This window comes from Eleginops maclovinus, chromosome 9 (genome assembly GCF_036324505.1).
Source record: "Eleginops maclovinus isolate JMC-PN-2008 ecotype Puerto Natales chromosome 9, JC_Emac_rtc_rv5, whole genome shotgun sequence".
NCBI lineage: Eukaryota > Metazoa > Chordata > Actinopteri > Perciformes > Eleginopidae > Eleginops > Eleginops maclovinus.
In genome coordinates, this window is record NC_086357.1 from 21,894,931 (window position 1) to 21,917,133 (window position 22,203).

At 40.5% G+C, this 22,203-nt stretch overlaps 2 protein-coding genes across 4 annotated transcripts in view; one reads left to right on the plus strand and one right to left on the minus strand.

The window, feature by feature from the left end:
* Positions 1–9,832, plus strand: part of hcn2b (hyperpolarization activated cyclic nucleotide-gated potassium channel 2b) — a 49,167-nt gene extending 39,335 nt beyond the window's left edge. The window contains exon 8 of the mRNA XM_063892097.1: positions 4,590–9,832. Within this exon, the coding sequence (XP_063748167.1) occupies positions 4,590–5,560 (971 nt within the window). The 3' untranslated portion in view covers positions 5,561–9,832. The remainder of the gene's footprint in view (positions 1–4,589) is intronic.
* A 3,569-nt stretch (positions 9,833–13,401) lies between these two features.
* polrmt (polymerase (RNA) mitochondrial (DNA directed)) overlaps positions 13,402–22,203 on the minus strand; it is a 42,869-nt gene continuing 34,067 nt past the window's right edge. For 2 of the 3 annotated variants that reach the window (XM_063892095.1, XM_063892096.1), the window contains 5 exons: positions 21,537–21,635; positions 20,520–20,592; positions 18,775–18,866; positions 17,616–17,689; positions 13,402–15,876 (listed from right to left, as the gene is read on the minus strand). In XM_063892095.1, coding sequence (XP_063748165.1) covers positions 15,827–15,876; positions 17,616–17,689; positions 18,775–18,866; positions 20,520–20,592; positions 21,537–21,635 — 388 coding nt within the window. In that variant the 3' untranslated portion in view covers positions 13,402–15,826. The remainder of the gene's footprint in view (positions 15,877–17,615; positions 17,690–18,774; positions 18,867–20,519; positions 20,593–21,536; positions 21,636–22,203) is intronic. The other variant, XR_010166497.1, reaches the window with a different exon arrangement.

Here is a 22,203-nt window from a genome sequence, read left to right on the forward strand (position 1 = left end):
TTATTTAACCTTTTGTTTCTGAATAATCTTTGTAGATCTACTGCTGTCTGCAAATAACTTGTGGTTTAGTTTGATCTTTTTTGGGGGGGTTCATTTGGGCAGAAGATGCACTGTTTGACATTATTTTTCTCAGATCTCAATCCAATTTTTAAAATCTATTTCAATCTTTCCATTCAGACCTAATTCATGAAATGCTTCTTGGTTTATTTAGTCATGGATAATGAGCATTACGCTTCACTGATGAAAACCACAGGTATGGTGTCTTCGTAGGCATATGAGTCATTCATAAGATGAAATGAGGCATAGGGGAAATGTATTCATTCATTAACGTGATGTCTCTGTCAAAACACTGCATTATATGACAGCTGTGATCCACTGTATGAATGATCCTGAGATAGGACTCGATGGTGAAAATGTATTCATGGCTTTGAATCCTTTATTATGCAGTTTCTTGGGCATAAATCTGTCAGGAAAATGGAAGGCTTCCTGTGGATATATGCCATTTTGCAAACTGTTATTTAACACACCGTATGTGACACTTAGCAGGATTACTGTTTGAACCTCTGTAATATTTCTAGGTGAATGTACTGATTTGTTCTAAGTGATCACTCAGAGACTCTCTGAACACTGAATCACATACGCACTTAAACGCGCACAAAGACAGATCTTTCTTTCCAAAGCGTTGTGAGGATCCGGGATTCTGCGGTCAACGATCACATTGAGAGATGCAAACTTCTCTACAATATCGACTCACTTAAATCTGAAAACATTTCGAGGAAATTTGGTTCGTTTTAAACATTATCGGAGTCTGCATTTCCCATAGAAAGTTGTTGCTGTTTAGAAGGTTAATGTTTTGTCACATGATGTACTGTCACATTTGAAACTGTTAAAGAAGCCCTATTAGGCTTTTGGGGATTTCATTTCCTGTAGTGTGTTTTATAGGTTTTAGTGCGTGTAAATGGTCTGCAAAGGCTAAAATCCCAAAGTTCCCTCCATAGAAGGTTTCTCTCCTGCACACTCCCCCCCGACCTGAAACGTCACCATTTGACTCCTTTGTGTACTTCCTTAAAATAGTGACATCACTGTGAAACACTCATGCTTTTATTGGCTAGCACTTCAACACATTGTCCCTGATGGGCTAAGGATCGGGACATCTGTAAGCAGTCGACCAATAATAACAGAGCCGACCAGCTAACCAATCAGAGCAGACTGGGCTCTGGTTTCAGACAGAGGTTGAAGAGAGGAGCTGCAGCACAGGCACTATGAGAAAAATAAAGACCTTTTTGAACATTAAAGAATGTAAACACATCACAGAATTTGCACAAATTACAAATATGAACCAGAAATGAGCATAAAAGGGACCCTTTAATACTGAAAAAAGTTACTGTCCATTCTGTAAATAATTCTGCATTTTAACACAATACACAATCTACTGTATAATACAGATTGTATTGGTTTAGTAGCGCACCAATATGGCAGACGCAAACATGCATGGTGGCGTCAATTATCAGCCCCCAATGACTTTCTTTGTCTAAGCCCGGAAGCCCTTTGTTAACAAGTCAACACAAACATGTTATTTTTCTTCACAACGCAAACAACTTTCCCCCTCCCATCACCCGCCCCAAGGTCATCCACGCGGTTGATGTCAAATTCTCCCCCCCCCCATCACATGACCACACTCCACATATTTACAAAAGCCCTCATCCGCCACCTGCCAGCTGTTGCCATAGCAGCCGGATTCTTCACATGAGCAGCCTCCAGTCAGCCAGCTCACATATTTTAGCGGGGAGACTGACGTGTGTGCTCCAGGACATAACCACTGACCTACTATTCCCACTGGGCTCCAAAAGCACTTGATGAATATTAATCACTGATAATATAGTTTGGCTTTGTCAGCAGTGTAAGTTATAGAAAGCATCTGGATCAAACACACAGAGGGCTGTCAAAAGATACAAATTTGACATTTAAATACAGACTTGCTAAAACATTTCAGATGCTTTGTTCTTTTCAAAGTAAGAAAAGATTGTTGCTGCATCTCTGTAAGGTCTTTAGTGTAGAAACAAGTGACCAGGATGCCTTATTTAGGATCAGTTCAACCTGAAGGAGCATAATACTTCACATGTTTGATGGAACCAGGCTTTCTCATCCATTTGAACAAAATCTCTGCATTGTGTTCATACCCTTAATGCATGACATTGTCAACACAGTGTCACACAAGATCAGCAGAAAGAGCAGTATAGCTGTGATTTCAAGAGGAATGGAGGTGTTACATGATAATGAATAGGCAATGCAACTGATGTGTGAGCCAACAGGAGCTAAAGCCTAACACCTGCTCATCGGCTTTGACTTCTGAAAGGCTACAAAGCTTAATGAAGCTCTGCATTGGCACCACTTGTATTCCTACCTCCCTAACAGGTGGTTTCATATCCTGTTTCCTTGTCAACACACCCTTTAAGTGCCAGCAGAGTGCTATTGTTCTCCAGTGTTGTCTTTGGCATCTTTTTTGCCATTCATGTCTCACCAAGATGGATACTGGTTTTGGCTTTATCTTCCTCCCTGTGAACCGAGAACGACCCCCAATTTTCTTCGAGGAGGATCTAGAATTACTCCTTGAGGAAAAACTCTCTCAAAGTTAAAGCCGGGCTTTTCCAGGCTGCAGCACAGCGAAAGGGGATTCTTCTGCCTCCTTGGTGTCTAAGTGACCTCATCACAAAGCCTCCATGGCCAACTTTGTGTGTTTTTTCGACCACAGATGGAACTTATACAACCTTGCAGGGGTGGGTGGGGGGCAGAGTCACCACAGTCTGGATCTGCCTACTGCCATCTTTCTCCTTCTGTTGTCGCGACTGACCGTGCTAGAGAGAAACAAGTTGATCACCGGCCTTTTTGACCTCTTTGTTAAATGTGTATCACTCAGGCTGTTGTAATGACTAACAGCCTAGCTTGCAAGCCAGCTCCCTAGACCACCTGCTGCTTCAGAGATTCTCGAAACATCCCCTCTTTAACTCCAAGTTATAGCAGATGGTAGAAAAGGCCAACAAGCAGCAGATATCTGGTCTTTGATCCAATCCGTCTTCCCCCTGCAGTGCTTGTCAAGCTCTGTGAATGGCCTTTAGCATCATAATCATCATTGGTCGACTGCTTGAGGTATTACAACTTTTAGCACTCGCTTGATAGTTGCCTGATTAAACTCAGAGTTTCCACCCCATTCTTGCCAAAAGAAAGTCTATTAAAAAAGGCATAAAACGAATTGTTGGCAAACAAATAAGCGCATGTTTCATCATCTGAAGCTCAGCATGGTTTGATTGTAAAAATGCTAACTACGTATTAAACGCTGAGAGGAACCCCATCTGGGAAACACCTGACTCATTGAGCCTGTTTGCCTCAACCTGCCATGATTTGTTTTTCTTCACACGTAAAAGCAAACGATTCTCTGGTGAGAAATTGATCCCAAAATAGAATTCTTCTTCTTTCAGATAGTGGGATGTCTTTCTTTGACGCCCCATCACCCTTCCTGATCATTAAGTCAGAGGAGGCCTTTTGTGACACACACACACTTGTATTGGTAAACCATCTACGTCGCATCACATTGCTTTTTCTCTTCTTTTGTTTAGACGTGTCTTCCCGTCCTTGCTCATTCTTGAAGTCTGCGAAGACACTGATGCTGATTCTTTCCCCCTCACAGCAGGAAGTTGGGGGCTCCATGATGCTTGAATATTTTATACATCCCATGCCTGTTTTTACCACCACATACAGAAAGTGCATGCTTCTGATAAAGGAATACTTTACACCTTCGATATCACCTTGAATATGAATCACTTACCCTGTGTCACCTTAAATTCGTGAAGAGAGTTATGTATTTCTCACATTCTTCCATGGTGACGAAAGAATCCATTTATAGAAGAAATGAATTGAAGTAGATTACGGACACATTGAAAAGCAGCAGCACTTTATCATCTGTTCACAAACTCTCACACAAACTCGTGTATTAAAATCACATTCTCATTCATCCAGTGGTATGCTCACCACGTCCTAAGCTCATGCATCTAAAACACTTACGCATAACAGTAATTGAAAGAGTGCCTGCACAAGTGTATGAATGTTTATGCAGGAGTGTCAAGATTATACATATATATAAACACCAAAACCTGCAAACCTGTAATCACCTACAGGAAGTATATCCATAGACATAGCGGCATAAATAAACTGATGTGTTGAGAGATGCTCTCTCTCTCTCACATTATCAACTCTGAAGTGAGTCTGCAAACTACCCCTGTTGTGGGATATAGTGAGTGCAAAACAGGATGCTCTTTATTCCTCTCTCTATCTTTGTTGTTTGTGTTTGCCAGTGATGGGTTTTGTGTTTGGAGGAACCGGTGGATAGTTCTATATTTAGGCTCCTTTATCCACCGTCACCGGGAATAGAATGAAGGATAAAGGTAAATAGTGATGATGTTTTTTCTGTATCAAATTGACGCTGAGAAAGAGACGGTACAATAATGCTATGTAACCCAACTTTGCCTGTACAACCAAATCTGTTAAACCCAAACAATTAAATATACAAACAATCTTTTTCCTTGTCATTGCAGGCAAAAAGAACTCAATCCTGATGCACAAAGTTCAGCATGACCTGAACTCAGGTGTTTTCAACAACCGCGAGAACGAGATGATCCAGGAGATAGTGAAATATGATCGGGAGATGGTTCAGCAGGTCGATGTACCACGTCCACGGGCCATGTCCATGACGCCTCCTCTACACGGCGGTATCTTTGATTCTCCAGGCACGTCTTCGCGTCCTCAGAATTCAGCAATTGCCACTCTGCAGCAGGCTGTAGCCATGAACTTCTGTGCCCCTATGCAAGGTAACTCGATGGGAGGGGGGAACCTGCAGTCACCCAGGATGATGAGGAGATTCCAGGTGCTGGAAAGTGTATCCAGCCCAGTGTCAGCCTCTCCACTGCAGTCTCATTTCCTCCCTTCTGGTGCCTTTGCCCCTGCCCTGGCCAGCCCCTCTGTCCAGAGCCCCCTGGCACTCGGACGACGATCATTCCAGTACGGCTCCAGTATGGCTGGCCCCACCTCAGGCTCCCAGCTCTCTCTGACCCAGCAGCACATGGCCAGCCCAGCACACCGGCCCAGCACACACAAGAGTACTCATTCCTTGCAAATGGGCGGTTTAAACCAAGACGCCAGGGCATTGTCAGCCTCTCAGCCCTCACTGCCTCATGAGGGGGTGCAACCAGGTGCCCCAAGTCCCCCCCAGTCCACACGAGTCTCCTCCACTTCTATTGGCCCCGCTCAGATACCATCGGGTATCACAGGTGTACGTAGCGCCATACCACACAGGGTGGTACTGCCCCACCAGATGTCTGTGGGGGCTTTCCCTGTAGTATCCCTGCCCCCCGGGTCTGCGCAGGGCTTTGGGGCTGGTGCAGGGCTGGCAGTAGGGGGTGCGGGAACAGGTCTTGGGGACTCAGGACTACCCAAGAGGGACCCTATTGGGAGCCTTCCTGAGACAGACCACATCAATGTCAGATCCAGGCTTTCCTCAAACTTGTGATCTTAATTAAACTCTTCTAGTGGACTCTAATGAGGGGCTGGACTGCAGGAGCACGGGGGGATTTCTGCTCTCTCTCCCACAATCTGTCTGCTCGAGTTTGACTATCCGAATGTATGAATGATAAGTGAGTGGCAGCAGGGAGAAACCAAGAGCAGACTGTTCTAACATAAAGTCTGTATGAGGACTTTTGAATCTGCAGCACTGAGTTGTTTCTACTCACAGACTTAGTTGCACAGTTGTAGTAACGTAGCATCCTCCCATCTCTAACGTCTTTATTTACTGTATTTTACAACATAGTCAACAACGTACCGTATCCTCTTTATTATCCTTTCATTCACGTCATGTAATGCAAACTTGTGGTCGGGTGGATGGGACTAAAACTAAATCAGGGACCTGCTTCAGATATCAGAAGTTGTATTTGAGTTTAACTACTGTGTCTACTATGATATTGTCTGGCTGTAAAAGACGATCATCTCGCAAAGGTACAAGTAATGTAGTTTTTGTAAGAAACCTAAAAAGTTTGAACATTAAAAGTGTGTTTTTCTTATATTTCTTAAGACCATAGACAATATTTGTAAGCACAAATTCCAATATGACCTTATTATAAATATTTCGAGCCATATTATTCCCAGACTATTGAACATAATTTAAAAAATCAAACTCTGATTTTGTGAATGTTGTTGGCCTCTTTTGTAAGCCTCCCCTGCCTCTGATAGTCCCCACAAATAATGAGCCCCTAAGACAGACAATGAATAACCTTCATACCTAAAGTACAGCTGTGGAACAAATTTCCAGCCAAGCCATCGATCTCTACAGGAAATTTCCGCTCGTTTGTTTAATTTAAAGTTGCATCAATCAATATTTATTATATTTACAGTGGGGAAAATGACTAAGAGAAATGTGAAAGGAGTTGCTTGTATTGATGAACCCACAGAGAGGGATCTGTATCTCCATTGACCTTCTTTTTTAAAGCAAATATCTTTGGTTTTAAAGCTCATAGATTTTCTGCCAGTTCAGATGTATCACTCATTAGCCCTGTTTTCAATAGCGAAAGGCAAAAGTTTTCAGCAAACTTAAACCGTTTGTCGACCTGCATATTAAGCAAGCAAGGGAATCAGATGTTTACCTCAGGAGTTGATATCGACTTAACCAGAATAATATATATATTAAAAAAAAGGTGGCCTGTAAAGAAAGCTCCAGTGGTATTCAAATGTGGCTAGTGTCTGCTGATGTGTAAACAGTTAGTAAAGTAATAATGTCAGCTTGTTTTTCGCCATTGTTTTTCCATTTTAGCGGCTTAAAATACATTGATGCAGCTTCAAGATTCATCAATCAGATCCTATTAAAACATCCCTGACTCAAAGACACTTCTCTTGACAGCAGATTATTTAAAGTGATAGTTGTAAGACCGTTGTCACGTGAGTAGCAACAGACCAAGTATTCAAATGTATCTAAGAAATTATTATTCACTGCCAGTTAATTACAACGAATTTTGTACGACTCAAAATGTAAATCCATTCAAACTCACATAATGCAAATATAAATCCATATTTTTTTCTAACCCTGGATCTCACATTTCTTGCAGCAGCAGCTTGGGCACATTGTTACTATGCCAAAGTGAATTCCATACAGATAATGAAACTGCAGAGCTCAGCCTTACTGTAAACGCTACAGCTTCGATCAACAGCCAAGGACAGTGCGGATCCTTTGCAGGGTGTATATTGCAGCGTGCCTCTGTCATTGACGTCTCAAAAAGAGTCCATCAGATGCCGCTGAGTTGTGTCCAAAAGCATTAAAAAGGGGAACATTTCTGAACCTGACATTATACTCGCCACATCTCATTAATGCCTGGACCATTACTGGGTAATGACACTGGAAATTGGAATTCCTCCGGTCTGTTCGGGACTGTTATTATTCTCCTTTCAATGGTTTCCATATTTCAGTGTCAGTGATTTGCATTTTCGTTTTGCTTAGTTTCAGTCCCTGCGTTGTTATCCACCTTGAGAGTTCCAAATGGTACAAGGTTGAAGGTTTGTAAGTATTTTTATACAGTGTTTTTGAGATCTGTTGTGTTTTTGTTCTAAGCCCAAATTATGCCCTTTGGAACCTATTTGAATGCCTTGAAAAATAATGAATATCGAGGCTTGTTATGGTAATAGTGTTTTACTGAACTTCTCATTGTGTCCTGGAGAGAACGTCTCAGGACAAGCAATGCCTTCAGTTACAAAACAACTTCATGGACATTTTTACTTCATTAGAAAGCACACAGTAGAGGAAGATGAAAGGATACGGAAAGGATGAATTGCAAAAAAACAAAGGGTCGGTAGCTAAACCTACAACACAAGCAGATATAAGTAACTCCCATGTTCCCAAACAACCCCACACTTTTAATAAAAGCTGAAGAACGAACAAAGTGAAACCAAAGTTTCTGTTTATGTATGCAAATGTTTAAACCTGTTGAATTATTCTGACTGAATAACTAACTGAAGGTACTAATCAGATTACACTTAATACGTTTGGTAATATTGACAGCAATAAGTGTTTGATAAAGAGTCAGTGGTCCGATTAAGTTCTGCTTTATTGTTGAGATGTTGATGGAGATTCAATATTTTCCCAAACTTTACAAGATTATGTTTAAAGCCGGATTTTGTAGCTACCGTTTGCATTAAAGGACATGTATCACTTCGTTCCCTACAGTCGCTCACAGTTTATATAATACTCTGCCAGATGCTCTGCATGGTTTCTCCTATTGTGTAGGTTTTATTTGTTTATTTATTTTTCTAATCTCCTTCCACAGTCCATCTGCAAATGCTAGACTTTTTGACAAATGCTTCTGCTTGATGATTTTGCCTTTTATTCTATAACCTCTGAAATCTAATTAGCATGTTGCCCAGAACCCTTTAAATGCACTTTTCTCTCTTTTTGCAACTTTACAAACACATTTATTAATTTCTTATTGTAAGCAGCTGTTCTAACACACACACACACACACAGACCTGCGTCAGCAACACCAACAGAAGCATTTGTGTTAGCCAAATTGTGACACTTTCCTTATTGACCTTTCTTTTCTGTCGCCAATGTATGGAAGATGATGAGGGCCACAAGTGAGGTTTTTTAAAAGATCTGACCTAAAGTGAACACGTTGTTTTTGTTCTGAGAAAAAATATTATATATCTTTTCTAAAATCTCAGAATTCTGACCTTTACCTCAGACTCATAGGAAAAATGTCAGTAAATAAATGTCTCTTTTGGTCCAATCTCACAATAAATTTGTCAAATGTGGCCCTATCCACTTCCGCCCAATTGCTACAGCGTTTGCAGAGTTACTATCCTTCCATTTGAATGTGTCTTTGGATTAGTTAGTTAGTAGTAGTAGTATGGTAAAATATGGAGATCAGGGCGTTTGAAAAGTTTACATACAAGGGCTGTTCTTTGGATTGAGGAAACATGTAATCCTGTCATCTAAATGTAGATGATTTCTCTCTTATTGGAGTATAACATAATCTTTATACTACTTGTTCCTGTACTGAACAGTAAAATACAAAACAGTGACCACTGCACTAATTGTTATTACTTTACGTTCTGACTTTTTCGCTTTCTTTCTTTCTTCTCTCAGATCTCAGATAATTAAATGACATTCGATAATACAGTGACTCGGTACAAAGCAAACTCCAATTCATACCTAAACACTACAGAAAAATGTAGTGTATAGTCTAATGTAATACATTCATAAATGAATACATTCCCTTGTATCTCAGGCAGTCGCTGTCGTTGAAATCAGACACTAGCAGTGCAGTACAAGTGTTTCTGTGTCAGGGGCCTGATTTTCTTTTTCTGGGTCTCTCTATAGTTGTCACATCCCATAAAGTTTACCATGCATACCTACAGTAGTGCCTAGCATACACTTAGTCCCTGCATACTTTATTCCTTGTGTGGGTGGCTGTAGAAATATATATTTTTAATGTAAGCTCCTCCTAATACACTCATCTCTGTCAGTTATATCTATCTGCAACACATGTAGAACATAAAATAAATTGTGTTTCAGTACAGAATGATTCCTCTGCTGCGTGTTTAGTCAACAAAAATAGGTTTAAAACTATTCTTATTAGAAGCAGATCATTACTGCACTAAAGGCATGTGATGGTGAATGTCTCTGCTTTCTGTTAGACATTATATTACAGTGTGTGTCAGAGTTACAATGGCATATGAATCTTTGTTATAATTGTTTACAAACTTACATATTTAATATAATCTGATTATTTGTCTGGTTATCAAGAACAATGACACTTCAAACTCAGTAAAAGAATATTTCAATATTTATTGTGCTGAATTTATTTGAGTATTTGAATGCAGTCATTATAAAATGTGACATTTTCAAACCCTCTTATGTGCTGTTGTACATTTTTAAAATGGCCCTTTTATCCTTTTTGTTTTCCTTTCCAAAGTTCCCTCAAGAGGGAGTTTCTCTCCCATACACTCCCCGCCCCTTCCTAAATCGCCTTGTTTGGAATCCTATGTTTCCTTCCATGACATCATTATGTAACATTTGCGTTTCTATTGGCTAGCAGTCCAAAACATTGTACCTTCTGGGGTTATGGGCGGGACATCTCTAAGCGGTTGACCAATCACAACAGAGCCGACCAGCTAACCAATCAGAGCAGACTGGACTCTGGTTTCAGACAGAGGCTGAAAAAAGGTGATGCAGCACAGGCAGTATGAGAAAAATACAGAGCTTTTTGAACATTAAAGAATGGAGACATGTCCCAGGAGAGGCACAGCATACAAATATGAAACTAAAAAATGAGCATAAGCCCCTTTCAGATCAGCTATAACTTATATACATATATTTGATGTTTGTGCGTCTTCGAAAAGCTATCAAGAAAATTCATTTGAAAAAAATTTTTGCCCTGTTATAAAAAAAGGGCTGACAACACTTTTATGAAATGCTAAAACATCTCTAACATCAAACATTTCTTGAGTCCAATATTCTTTCATACTTAGTGCTTAGTGCTTCTTGATTAGTCAAGAGTACCATTTCGTCTACATTGCTGGTGTGGCAGCCAGAGTTTTCCCTGCACGGTTGGGACAGATGGTCTCCAAAGGGGAAACTGAAGACTTCAAACAGTTGAGTGATTTATCCATCAAAAGCCTAGCACTTTATAATTGACTAATTATTTTTACCACATTAAAAGTCCAAACCTCCACTTAATGTTATCCAAGTAAATATCATAAAGAAGCATTTTAACATCAAAAGAAAAAAGAAAGTTCATTGGATATGAAGGAGGGCCTCTGACACGTCTCCTCTACGCAGGTCTAGTTCACTGAAGCCTCTCTGCGTCAGGCACCAGATGTGTGTGTACCGTGTGTGTTTGATGGCTGTTAATCAACCCATCACTGCTTGTCAGTGCGAATAAAGGTCAGACAAAGGAAACTCAAATTGACACACACACACACACACACACACACACACACACACACACACACACACACACACACACACACACACACCTGCCAACACTGTACCACCTGTCTCTCAAACAGCAGCACTCCCTCTCCACGGTGCTCACCCTACTTCCTCTCCCCCACTGACAGAGAGCTCTTGCCCTACATGCCCCTTCCAGGACTGTCTGCACACTCTGCTCCCCTGAAAGAGCTGCTGAGTGCATGGCCCTTCCTGACACCGAGGGCCATGAGATAGGCCAGGATAGCCCAGGAGCCTGGCAGGGAAATCAAAGCGCGCTCAGTGAGAGTGAGTGGTGCAGCTATCTGAGAGTGGCTTCCAGTTCTGGCAGAAAGCAACCAACACTTCCCGTGTCCCCTCTCTGATGATCCTGTGGAGGGAATAAAGAGTTTGCTAAAAGCCCCACACTCACATCTCCTAGATGAGATTCACTAACACAGGTGAGGTGTCATTCTGTGAAATAGCTGCATATTTTCTCATCAGCAAACATTTCATTCAAATGTAATTTACATGTAAAGCGGATAATATGTCTGCCATGCCAAATAATCATCACTTTCTATTAATGGTCATGGTGGGTTGCAACCTATCCCAGCATGCTTCAGGTGTGAGACAGGGAAACACCCCCAATCCATTTTATCACAAGGCTAGCACAGACATGTCAAGCTTCAAGACACCAACATTCACAACTCAAATCAAAGACATGTTTGAAATACAAAGAAATCAATGTCCTGTTTACTCAAGCTTGTTTACTGGAAATGTTGGGCTTGAGAGTGCCCAATCCTCCCTGACCTTGAAAAAAAATGGCTTGATGAAACAATACAAACTCGATACCCACTTGTTTGTTCTTCCAGAGCTTTCCGCTGCATCGCCAAGTCTTCATCAGCAGATGCGTTTCTATCTGCTGCTGATGAAGATGGTTCAAAGCTCCGGAAAAAGGAAATCTATAAAAATGGCCACACCGGTTAAAAATGACCTTCATTTTTGCAAGTCCTACATAAACCATTTTAAAGAAAGGAACATGATATAATCTACTCAATTGCTGTAACGTAGTATTATTTAATTCTTATGAAGTATTAAATAGAACATTTAACAACATCAATCCTCGTACTATAATTATAGCATGACAGAGTAGAGGTCAGACCTTGAATGTTTCAATACATCAAATTTATATAAAATGTATGTCCAGAGAGCTTTTACAGCCTAGGATCTCAATCAATAATTCAAAAGATTTTGTATTTAAGGCACTCCATATTCAAATCAATCATTTGAAAATGACAAACAGGGTCAAGAGACATGAGCGTGTACAGAGTCTGATCTATCAGCATGTGCTCAAAGAGGGAACAACTTTTTTAAAGTAAGTAAACAATAACATTTTCTCTCTCAGGAGATGTGAGAACTGGATAGTTCCCTTATACAGAAACATCATCAACAAAACATGGTTATCCCTTGAGAGGACCAGTAATGGAAGCTTTTTGACTACTTCCTGCTACCAGCCGTGCTCCATTAGGCTATTGCAGGTCGGCCCGGTGCAACTCTCGGATCTGACAGCAGACATCCTTGGAATAACCCCAGAGTAAATGATACAGGCCCATCAACATTTTGCTGTGTGAGCACCTCTGATATCCTGTCTACTTCCTCAGCACAAAGAAGATGGTAGCTTATGCTCCCGTCATCTCAACATGTATGAATGTGTATGCTCCCTGCCCTGATCCTCTGCACTTACCCTCCACATGTTCTGCCTTTTTGTATATCTGACGTATTGCCAGCGTTTTAAAGCTCCTATAGCTGTCCCTGTGGCGCGAGTCACAGCTATTGATTGAGACACTTATCCCCTCAGAATCCATTCATCCATGACCACTCCTTGATGTCGAGGTCATGATGTGTTGTAGACTATAGTTAGTCCTAAACAAGTCATAGTACGTTTTTAAACAAGCTTTAGAAATATCCTAGCATGGCATGTCATGAAAACACGAATCGAAAATATATTGAATAAGTTATAGTATGTCGTATGAATTCATAAATGGTCATAGTATAGTATGTCAAAAAAGTCAGAAATTGTCTAATACAGTATGCCATTTAAAGACGAATAGTTTAGTCTTGCTATATTATAGTGTGTTATAGAAAAATGTCATGAAAAATGGAATGTATAGTACTATAGTAATTTAAAAGTAATAATTTGTCATGAAAAAGTGATGTACTGTCATAAAACAAATCTAAGTATAGGCAAAGGTGTCAAGAAATAAATAAAAAAAGCCATTTTAAAATAAAATAAAATAGAATATAACGTCATAAACAATAAAAAACTCAGTAAAATTAGAAAATAAATAAATACATGTATTAAAAAATGAATAAAAGGGTCACACTCATAAATACATAAAAAACATGGTATAATTTGTCATAAGAAAATCATATTATGGTATGATATTAAAAAGTGACATTGGCCTACATTTCTTCTCCCAGCCCGGTGTCAGGGGCTAAGCTGTGAGATGTTGCTCAGTACGTGTGAAGTACAGTAAGTGAGAGCACTTTAAAGAGCTCTGTCCTTGACAACGGACCCCACAGAGGTCAGGGAGAGGAGACACGCTGCGACGCCGCCTGGAAGGATACCTTGGCTTAGTTTGATGGTAAGTTCAGTGTGAAGGACACATCAGCTGAGTTTAGAAAAGCACAGTTTAACCAAAAGGGAAATGTACTCTTTGTAGTGTGATGTAAACTTTTTGTTGGAGCGCCGAAAAATAGGCTAAATTCTAGCATCATATTTAGCATGTGAGGGTCGTGATTTCTCATCTAACTCTCTGCAAGAAAGAAAGACGATATTTCCCAAACTGTGTAATATTTACTGTGGTGAGTGTTGTCTTATGTGGAAAACCGTCTTTGATTTCTGATGTTATGAGAAAGAGACGGCTACATTTTCAAAACAATATTTATATTAAATAGGAAAAAGACACTAAAATCCTATTAAAAGATGTGTGTCCTAATTGTCCAGTGAGTGAAGTTAAAATATTCTGCATTGATTTGGTCAGTCATTAGGTCACATGATAACAGTATCAATATCTTGTAGAAAAAACCCACTAAAATACGATAAAAATGTGGTGTCCTATTTTTCCAATTTAGTAATACAAGGATGCATTTATTTAGAGTCATTGGGTCAAACAAGGAAAGCTATATAAAACAAATATTCGATTTACTAACCTAAGAAAGAGGTGTGTCCTCCTTGTTTAGCCTAGTAACAAAATACTGAACAATCCTCTGACTGCTGAAGAGAGTGGACGTCTGTCATACATCAACCTTAAACTAACTTAACCACAACAAATGTCTTTATTTTCGGGTGCCAATAAAGGTCTACTTCCATTTGAAATGTCTGTGAACATGAAAGGAAATCTGTCTGTATAATTTAAATCTAATCAGGTGAAAAACACCCAAACCTTTCATTAAAATTGAACCTAATAAACGTGAATGTGCCTGCAATACCAATGGCCGCCCTGACGGAAAAACACATTTTAAAGAGTATTTCAGTGTAAAACCAAGTCTGTAGAAACAGGAAGTCATGTGAAAAAAATGAGGAGCATCTCTTTGTGCATGTGACTATGCAAATCATCCCAAAAACCTACAGTCTGATCAGCACACTATTTATGCCCCCTTGAAGATTATTTCCATTTCATTACATTGTCACTCAGCCAGCTTTGTTTGGCCACAGTCTACATTTGCCTTTGAACATCAACGGCCCCTTTTGTCTGAAACTGCTGTATCGTTCCCAGCAATGATCAGATAGCACTTCTGCTATTTTTACTTCTAGATGTGGCACTGGCCCAGAAAAATAAGATCTGAGTTGATTAGTGAAGCCTGCAAACCCTTTGTGGTGCATCTAAAAGGAGGCCTTCATCTCACAATACACAAAGGACTTGAAATATGCAGATAGAACTAAAAAAAACAGGCTCTCATTCATCCATTTAAGCACAGTAAGAATACCAGCCATTTCTTCGAAACCGCTGAATTAATAAGCAGACATTTTAAGAAAGGCCTTTATTTTAGAGCAATTGTCAGTTGCTTAGTCACTCCTAATAGGTAAGAATCAAGAGCTTCATGTGACACAATGCTACCAAAACACCATTTGACTTGTTCCTCAAGATTCCTGCAAGGGTCCTGTATCCCCCAGTTCAGTTTGTCTTTCATTTCCTCATTAAACGCCTCTTCTTCAAACTTTCAGAAAATGTTCTTCAGAAGGCATCCTGTGATGGGATCGATGAAGAGGTGGGATAGTCCAAAGCAAGTCAACGCTCTGCTGAGGTCCTCACAGCAGGACACGGACACACACACACACACACACACACACACGACTGGCAATTGAAGTTTACAGGGGAAAAGTTTATAGAGCAGCAGAATAGTTGCATAGTGATGAGGTCAGTATGGCTTATACACACACACACACACACACATTTACCTGAATACGGTATAAGCATCCATACTAACAGGTCATTTCACTGATTGAAGTCTTTACATTCCCATCTGCTGCTGATTCTCTCATCATTTTGCCTGGATGAGTATCCTATCCTATCCCATCCATCCATCCATCCATCCATCCATCCATCAGCCCACTAGTCAGTTAATCAGGCAGGTTCACTGTGTGTTAACGCCTCCAGCAGCTCCCGTCTAGCTGTGGACGAGGAGGCAGGCAGGGCGCCGCTGGATCAATGTCCTGATGTCTGAGGGAGACAAAGCCGGTCGAGACCCGGGGGCCGTCAGCCTCCCTGCAGCACTCTGTCAATTCCACTCATCTCCCTCCGCTGGCTCGCCCTCATGAGTCTCTCAGCTGAAGAAATACGTTGATTCTTTCACCCGCTGCAGATCGAAGTCACCTGGAGAGGCAATAGGCGAGGTGTCAGAGTGGGTTTAGGTCTTCGGACAGTATTCAGAAAAAGTACAGTTGCATTAAAAACAATACTTAAATACACTTATGCAAGCTAGGTATGCTAACAAAGCTAATTTATGCAAACATTGCCAGCATTGCATTGGTTAAAAACACTGTAAGAAACTGTTGGACTGGGACTAGGATAACAATTAATCCAAGAAATAAAGTGGCAGTATAACTGTACATTTTAAATTATGACGATGAGCTTTGTGAGGCTGGACTCAGGAACAACGTTTTTTAAGCTAAATGCTAACGTCAGCATGCTAACAGGCTCAGTGCTAACAGGCTGATTTTAAGCAAGCATAATGTTTACAATGTTCACTATCTTAAAGTTTGCATTCTAACATGTGCCAAATAGAACAAAACACAAAGTACCAAGCTGCATTCTTCATCAGAGGGAGCAGAGGAGAAGTAATTTTTTAATTGGGTCAAACTCAATCACTTTTTTGTTTTCCTAAGCACCACATTTATAAAAACTTTAATAAACCACTTGAATTTTAATTTTAGCTCTGGATGGAGCCCTGGGCTGCACTCTGTGTGCTTTTAGCTTCTCTGTCAGCTGCCTACACCAGCAGAGTCTTCAGCCTGAATTATTGTGGAAAGGACATAAAAAGGTAAGGAATGCTAAAACTGGTGGCAAATGATGTTGAGATGAATGATTGAAACTAATAAGAGGGAGGAACTGATATAAACAGTATTTTGCTCATGATAAAAAGTTCCCAGCATGAACTCAAACTTCAATTTACTCCGGTACAGGATGACAACAACTTATATGGCTCCTACAAACTTGCAGCCTTAGCTATTATAATTAATACCAACAGAGAATATGTAGCATTTTACTAAACCAATAAGCAGGATTCCACATAAAAGCCAGATGCAAGCTGTTAAACAAATATTGCAAGTCATCAGTGTGCTCTCTAGCCTTTTCCCCACTGTGTTTATAGATGCTGCTGATTCATCAGCTGTCCTGCTGGATTACACACTGAGACCTGATTCACCTCAAAATCAAGTTGAGGATGCTTCATAGTGAAGATTATAGTGGACTTAAATGCAGATCTGCCTAGTTTCATATTAGAAATTGAGCACAGTGGACATTCAGGGCCGCACACACTGACGACACCCCCCCTCAGGAGCACACCTGACTGGTCTCAGCCACATAAGCTGATTATGCAGAGGAGGGACACAATTAACAGTAATCAATTTATACAACCCAGCTGTCAGTGCCAAGCAGACAGTAAGTGTACAGATGGAGATGGAGTGAGGGTTTACATAACAGCAAAGCCTCAGTCCACCTGACCGACAGAGCGCCAGTACCTTCCCTCTGGACAGCAATAGACAGACTCGCAGTGGCACATGTAAAAAACCACTCATGACAAGAGCTGTGAAATTATTGGAATAAACGGCTTTTCCTGTTTGAATGAGCAGGCTGGGCTGGACAAGAATCTAAAGACAATGTGATGACTGTATAAAATATAGGGAACAGCAATTAGCGAACTAGATACAAAAACCTAATATTATAGCCATTCTCTTATTCCTGCTAACCTCAGACGGAGCTTCAGGACATACAAGTCCTCTTCAATCCAATAAGGAAAACAAATCATCCCCGTTTCTTGGTTCCCCTGAAACCACACCGCAGCCTTGGTGAGTCCAGGTGGTTAAGAGCCAGACGGCTGCACACACACTCACCTGTCTGGGGCACTTTGGCCAGCAGCATCATCAGCTTCATGTACTCCTGGTACTTCTTCTTCTTGGCCTCAGCCCTGCCAAAAAAAGAGGGGAGTTAAAAAAATGTTTAGTAACTCTGGGAAATACTATGTTTGTTTTCAAAGAGAACTGCACTTTCTGGGTTTTCGCGGGAAGTATTAGTCGTCACTTAAGTGTAGTTTTTGGTTCTCTGACTGATTATATTCAACCTTCGCACATGCTAGTTGTTTTTGAGACCAGAGCCAGTACAGTGAGAGTATGACTTTCGGCACATCATTAGTACTTCTGAAAGGTGGCAAAACATTCCTGTTACTGTGTGAAACGAGATTAGGACACCCTCAAAAATGGCTATTTTAATATTTCACCACTCACTGTTCTGCCTGCAGGATGTTAAACTAAATGAAACTTTTTCCAATTGCTAGTACAGTAAAACCTATGAGAGGTAAAGGGAAGGAGTAAGACCAAGAGGACGGGGGCTGCTGTGGAGTAAAGGCTGTAGAAAAGGTGTCCAATTATCCAGAAGAGAGAAACAGAATCAGATGATGAGCATAGCCTAGCCCGAGGCCAGCAAGACAGATGAATGGAGGAACAGAGAGAGGGAAAGTCATTTTGTTTCTGATGTCACAGACAAGTGGAGGAAAGAATCTGGCATGCTAGTAGAACTTTGACAATCTTGTATCTAATCCTATAGCCCCTTATGTGTGTTCCTTTAGTATGGAATGTTTTCTAACGTATGTACATGTGGGATGTGCATGTTCAGTGTATCGTGGCGATTGTCCATAAAAGTCCATAGAGATCCGACAGTGTTGCATAAACACAGACAGAGAGTCTGATGGCTGTAATGGTTGTTGTGTACGAACAAAAAACAGAGGAAGCACAGATTACAGATGTTGGTAACTAAGTATTAAAGAAAAACAACATGTAAACATTCAATTATGTTTTGCTAAAACGAAGATACTCCGACAATAATAATTGGTTCCTAAATTGGAGCTGCTGAGAAAAACAAACACACTTTTTAACATCATTACCCTGATGGATAACTGGCCACAGTGTTGCTCCTGAGACTTAAAGGGACTGCATGTGTGTGTGTGTGTGTGGGGGGGGGGGCACCATCAAAAGTGTTCCAGGTGTGTAAACTCACGGGATCCCGGTGCAGTATTTCTGTACCAGGTAGTTGGACAGCTCCTGCAGGATTGGCTGGCTGTGCAGGGCGACAAACTGTTCCCGACAGATCTAACAGGAGGAGGAAGTGACAGAGAGACGTTTTTTTTTTAGTTACTCTTGCCCCAAAACTTAAATCAACAAGCTCAAACAACTCTGCCTTGGCTGTGTGTCTTTGAGTAAATTAAACAATGTGAAAGAGAGAACTTTGAGCTAATAAGAAATAAGATGCAGAATGTAAAATGGAGGGTAAAGTGTAGAAATTAATGACCTTGCTGACACATGGGAAAATAAATGCTATAATTTCTAGGGGTGGGAATCACCAGCGTCCCCACGATACGATACTAAAGCCACGATACGATAGTATTGCGATTCTACGATATGCTAAATATTGCGATACGATATATTGCGATGTGGTGCATTTCTGTATCGATTATTACCCCCACCCCTAATAACCAGTAACATAAAGAGAAAGAAACCAGCAGTAAAACAGAATGAATAACATTCCCCACATCTGTACACAAAAGCTGCCTTTCATCCACTTTAGGGTTAAATGTAAATAGTGTTCTATTTCTGAACGTATCTTCTGTGTGCGACTGTGTCTCTGTAAAAAAAAGTCAAAATTCGGAGAATTTCTGAAAAAAGTCAAAATTCCGAAAAATCCTGAAAAAAGAAAAAAATGGAATATTCAATTTTGTCCGCCGCTATCTTTCGTCACTTCGACACAGAAAATAAAGGATACATGTTTTATATTTGTCATGATTTCTGTTTGGATTGTGGCATTTTTGCAAAGATCGATAAACCATCAAAGCTTTAAAAGAAAGACATGCATAATAAAACACGAGGATGGATACACATTTTCTGTAGAGGATTTAATAAGTATTATTTATCAGGCACAAATGACTATCAAAAGAAAGAACACAAGCTCTCAGTCGTTCTGATTTATTTTCTTCCCACATGTGAACAAATCTCCCAATGACGTCACGCAGCAGACTCCCTGCTGGGTGGTTCAGAAAAAGGGGGGATGAGGGATTAAGGGAAGATCAGTTGCCATTAAAATAAGGACTTTCTGAATGGGCTTTGGTGTTGACTAAGATATTGAATCCCCCTCCTCTGCCGCTGTGTTCAATTACCTGTGTAATGAGGAAAGCGTATACTCGCACATCGAGAGAATATGAGGGAGAATAAATGTACTGAGAGGGAAGCACTTCATTGGTTGTTATGCCTCTGAGATTGGATGAAGGCATAAAACTGGGACTGTGCTCTGGAACTACATCTACAGAGGACTGCGACTTTAATTTGATCAATTTAATGCTACGCTGTGTCTCCGTCCGGGCCTCATGACAAACTAGTTTCAGCAGGCAGAGGCCGACTGTCATTTATTCAGCACAACAGGCTCCGATGGTGCTTCCTGCACCCAACAGCTTGTAAATGTTAGTATGGACCTATTTAGTTTGTTTTTCTGGCTTCAAATAAGCTCTACCTTAGCAGAAACACTAGTGATGCTATAAAAAAGAAAGTCTGTAGGTAAAAGCACGAGACACCCAGGAGAATTGAATCACATTTGCCACCTTAAGCTTCAATTAATCAGAAAAAAACGGAGATTTATAAACTCTGAAAATGAGTGATCAGACAGGATTAAACAGCTCAGAAAGGATAATTAGAACAAATACTTGTGAAATTATCTGCACATTTAGGAGTAGAACAAAAATATGAATTTCATACCCTGTTCATGGTGTCCACAGTGATGGCGTGGGTCCAAAAACAGTCGTGAACTGAGACGAACGCCAGGCCAGCGCTAAGAGGAGAGAAGAACAAGGGGCTGAAGACAGTCTACAAGCAGGTTTACTTTAAAGGAAGAACATATGAGGAACAGTAGAGTCATTAACAATAAGAAGACTTTGAAAAAAGGTGTATTACTGCTAGACGTTCATTCAAAGCCAGCGTGAGTTGAGTTATCACACCTTTGAAGAGGCACACAGCGTATATTTATAAAGCCGTATCATACACTTAACTGAGGTGGTGATTGCATTCAAGATGAAAGGGCACATTTTCAAAGGCACTTAAGGTCAAGCATATTTTGAAAGTCAATGTCAAAAGTCAGTAAGAGGCCTATAGAAGCTGCTGTTCTACAATGTTTCTCTCTTTTTAAGGTGAGCCAGATATCCATGCTCAATAGTACGTTAAAGGGGCCCTATTTGGGGGGTTTTCCCTTTCCTGTAGTGTGTTAGATCTTACACTGATTATTAACCAGGAAGGGGGAGCTAGTATTGTCTAAATGACTATGTTTTTTTGTGAAGCTCTATTTGTTATCACTCTGTATGAAAAGTGCTTTGACATAGGTTTCTGTGCATGTAAATGGTCTGCAAAGGCTAAAATCCAATCTTTCCCTCTAGAGGGATTTTCTCTCCCACTTACTCCCTGAAATGCCCCTTTGTTTGACATCACTATGTAACACTCACGCTTTTATTGGCTAGCGCTCCAACACATTGCCCCTGATAGACTAAGGGGCGGGACATCTCTAAGCGGTTGACCAATCACAACAGAGCGGGCCAGCTAACCAATCAGAGCAGACTGGGCTCTGGTTTCAGACAGAGGGTGAAAAGAGGTGCTGCAGTACAGGCAGTATGAGAAACATAAAGAGCTTTTTGAACATTAAAGCATGGAGACATGTCCCAGTAGAGACAAAAAATACAATTTTGAACCTGAAAAGGAACACAACATGTCCTCTCTAAATGATACCTGTAGCAGTGGAGCGCAGTCAGCATCATGTGTGTGGAGTCCAGAGAGTGGATGAAGTTTGGCGGGAAGGCATTCTTCTGTTTTACTGTGTCCGGCCTCCTAAGAAGAGACAGAAAGCAAAGCACAGACACACTGTATAAAACACTCTGCTGCTTTCTACTATAAATGAGATATTTCAGCAAACTGATCCCAAGTCTGAAGTAGCCTCGCCATGAACCGTGCCGATAATTCCCAGGGAGACAGTTAGCTATCCTATTTTGATTATTCTTTTTTAAGGCTGTGCAGTATTCGCGAGTTAGTCAGCATTGCATTTCAAACCCGTGGTCCCTTGAGGATGTTAATGACCATGATAAAGCAGCAGTACAGTACATTTGCATGTGAAGTAAAAGAGGGAAGCGTGCATTAAAAATCCCAAAAGCCGTTATACAAATACAGCATTAAACTGAATTTTCGACACTCTTTAAGTTAAAGCAGTATTTATTTGCAGTATGTTGTCTTTATTTAAATTATTATTATGTGTTTTCATTGAGTGGGAGGGTCTTATCCAACATTATGTGATGCATTTCTGAATGGAAATTGAATTTGTGGACTGATATTTCTACAAGATCAAATCATTGATATATGATTGAACCCTTTAAAGTGGTTGTGGCTTGGCTAAGCTAACTGT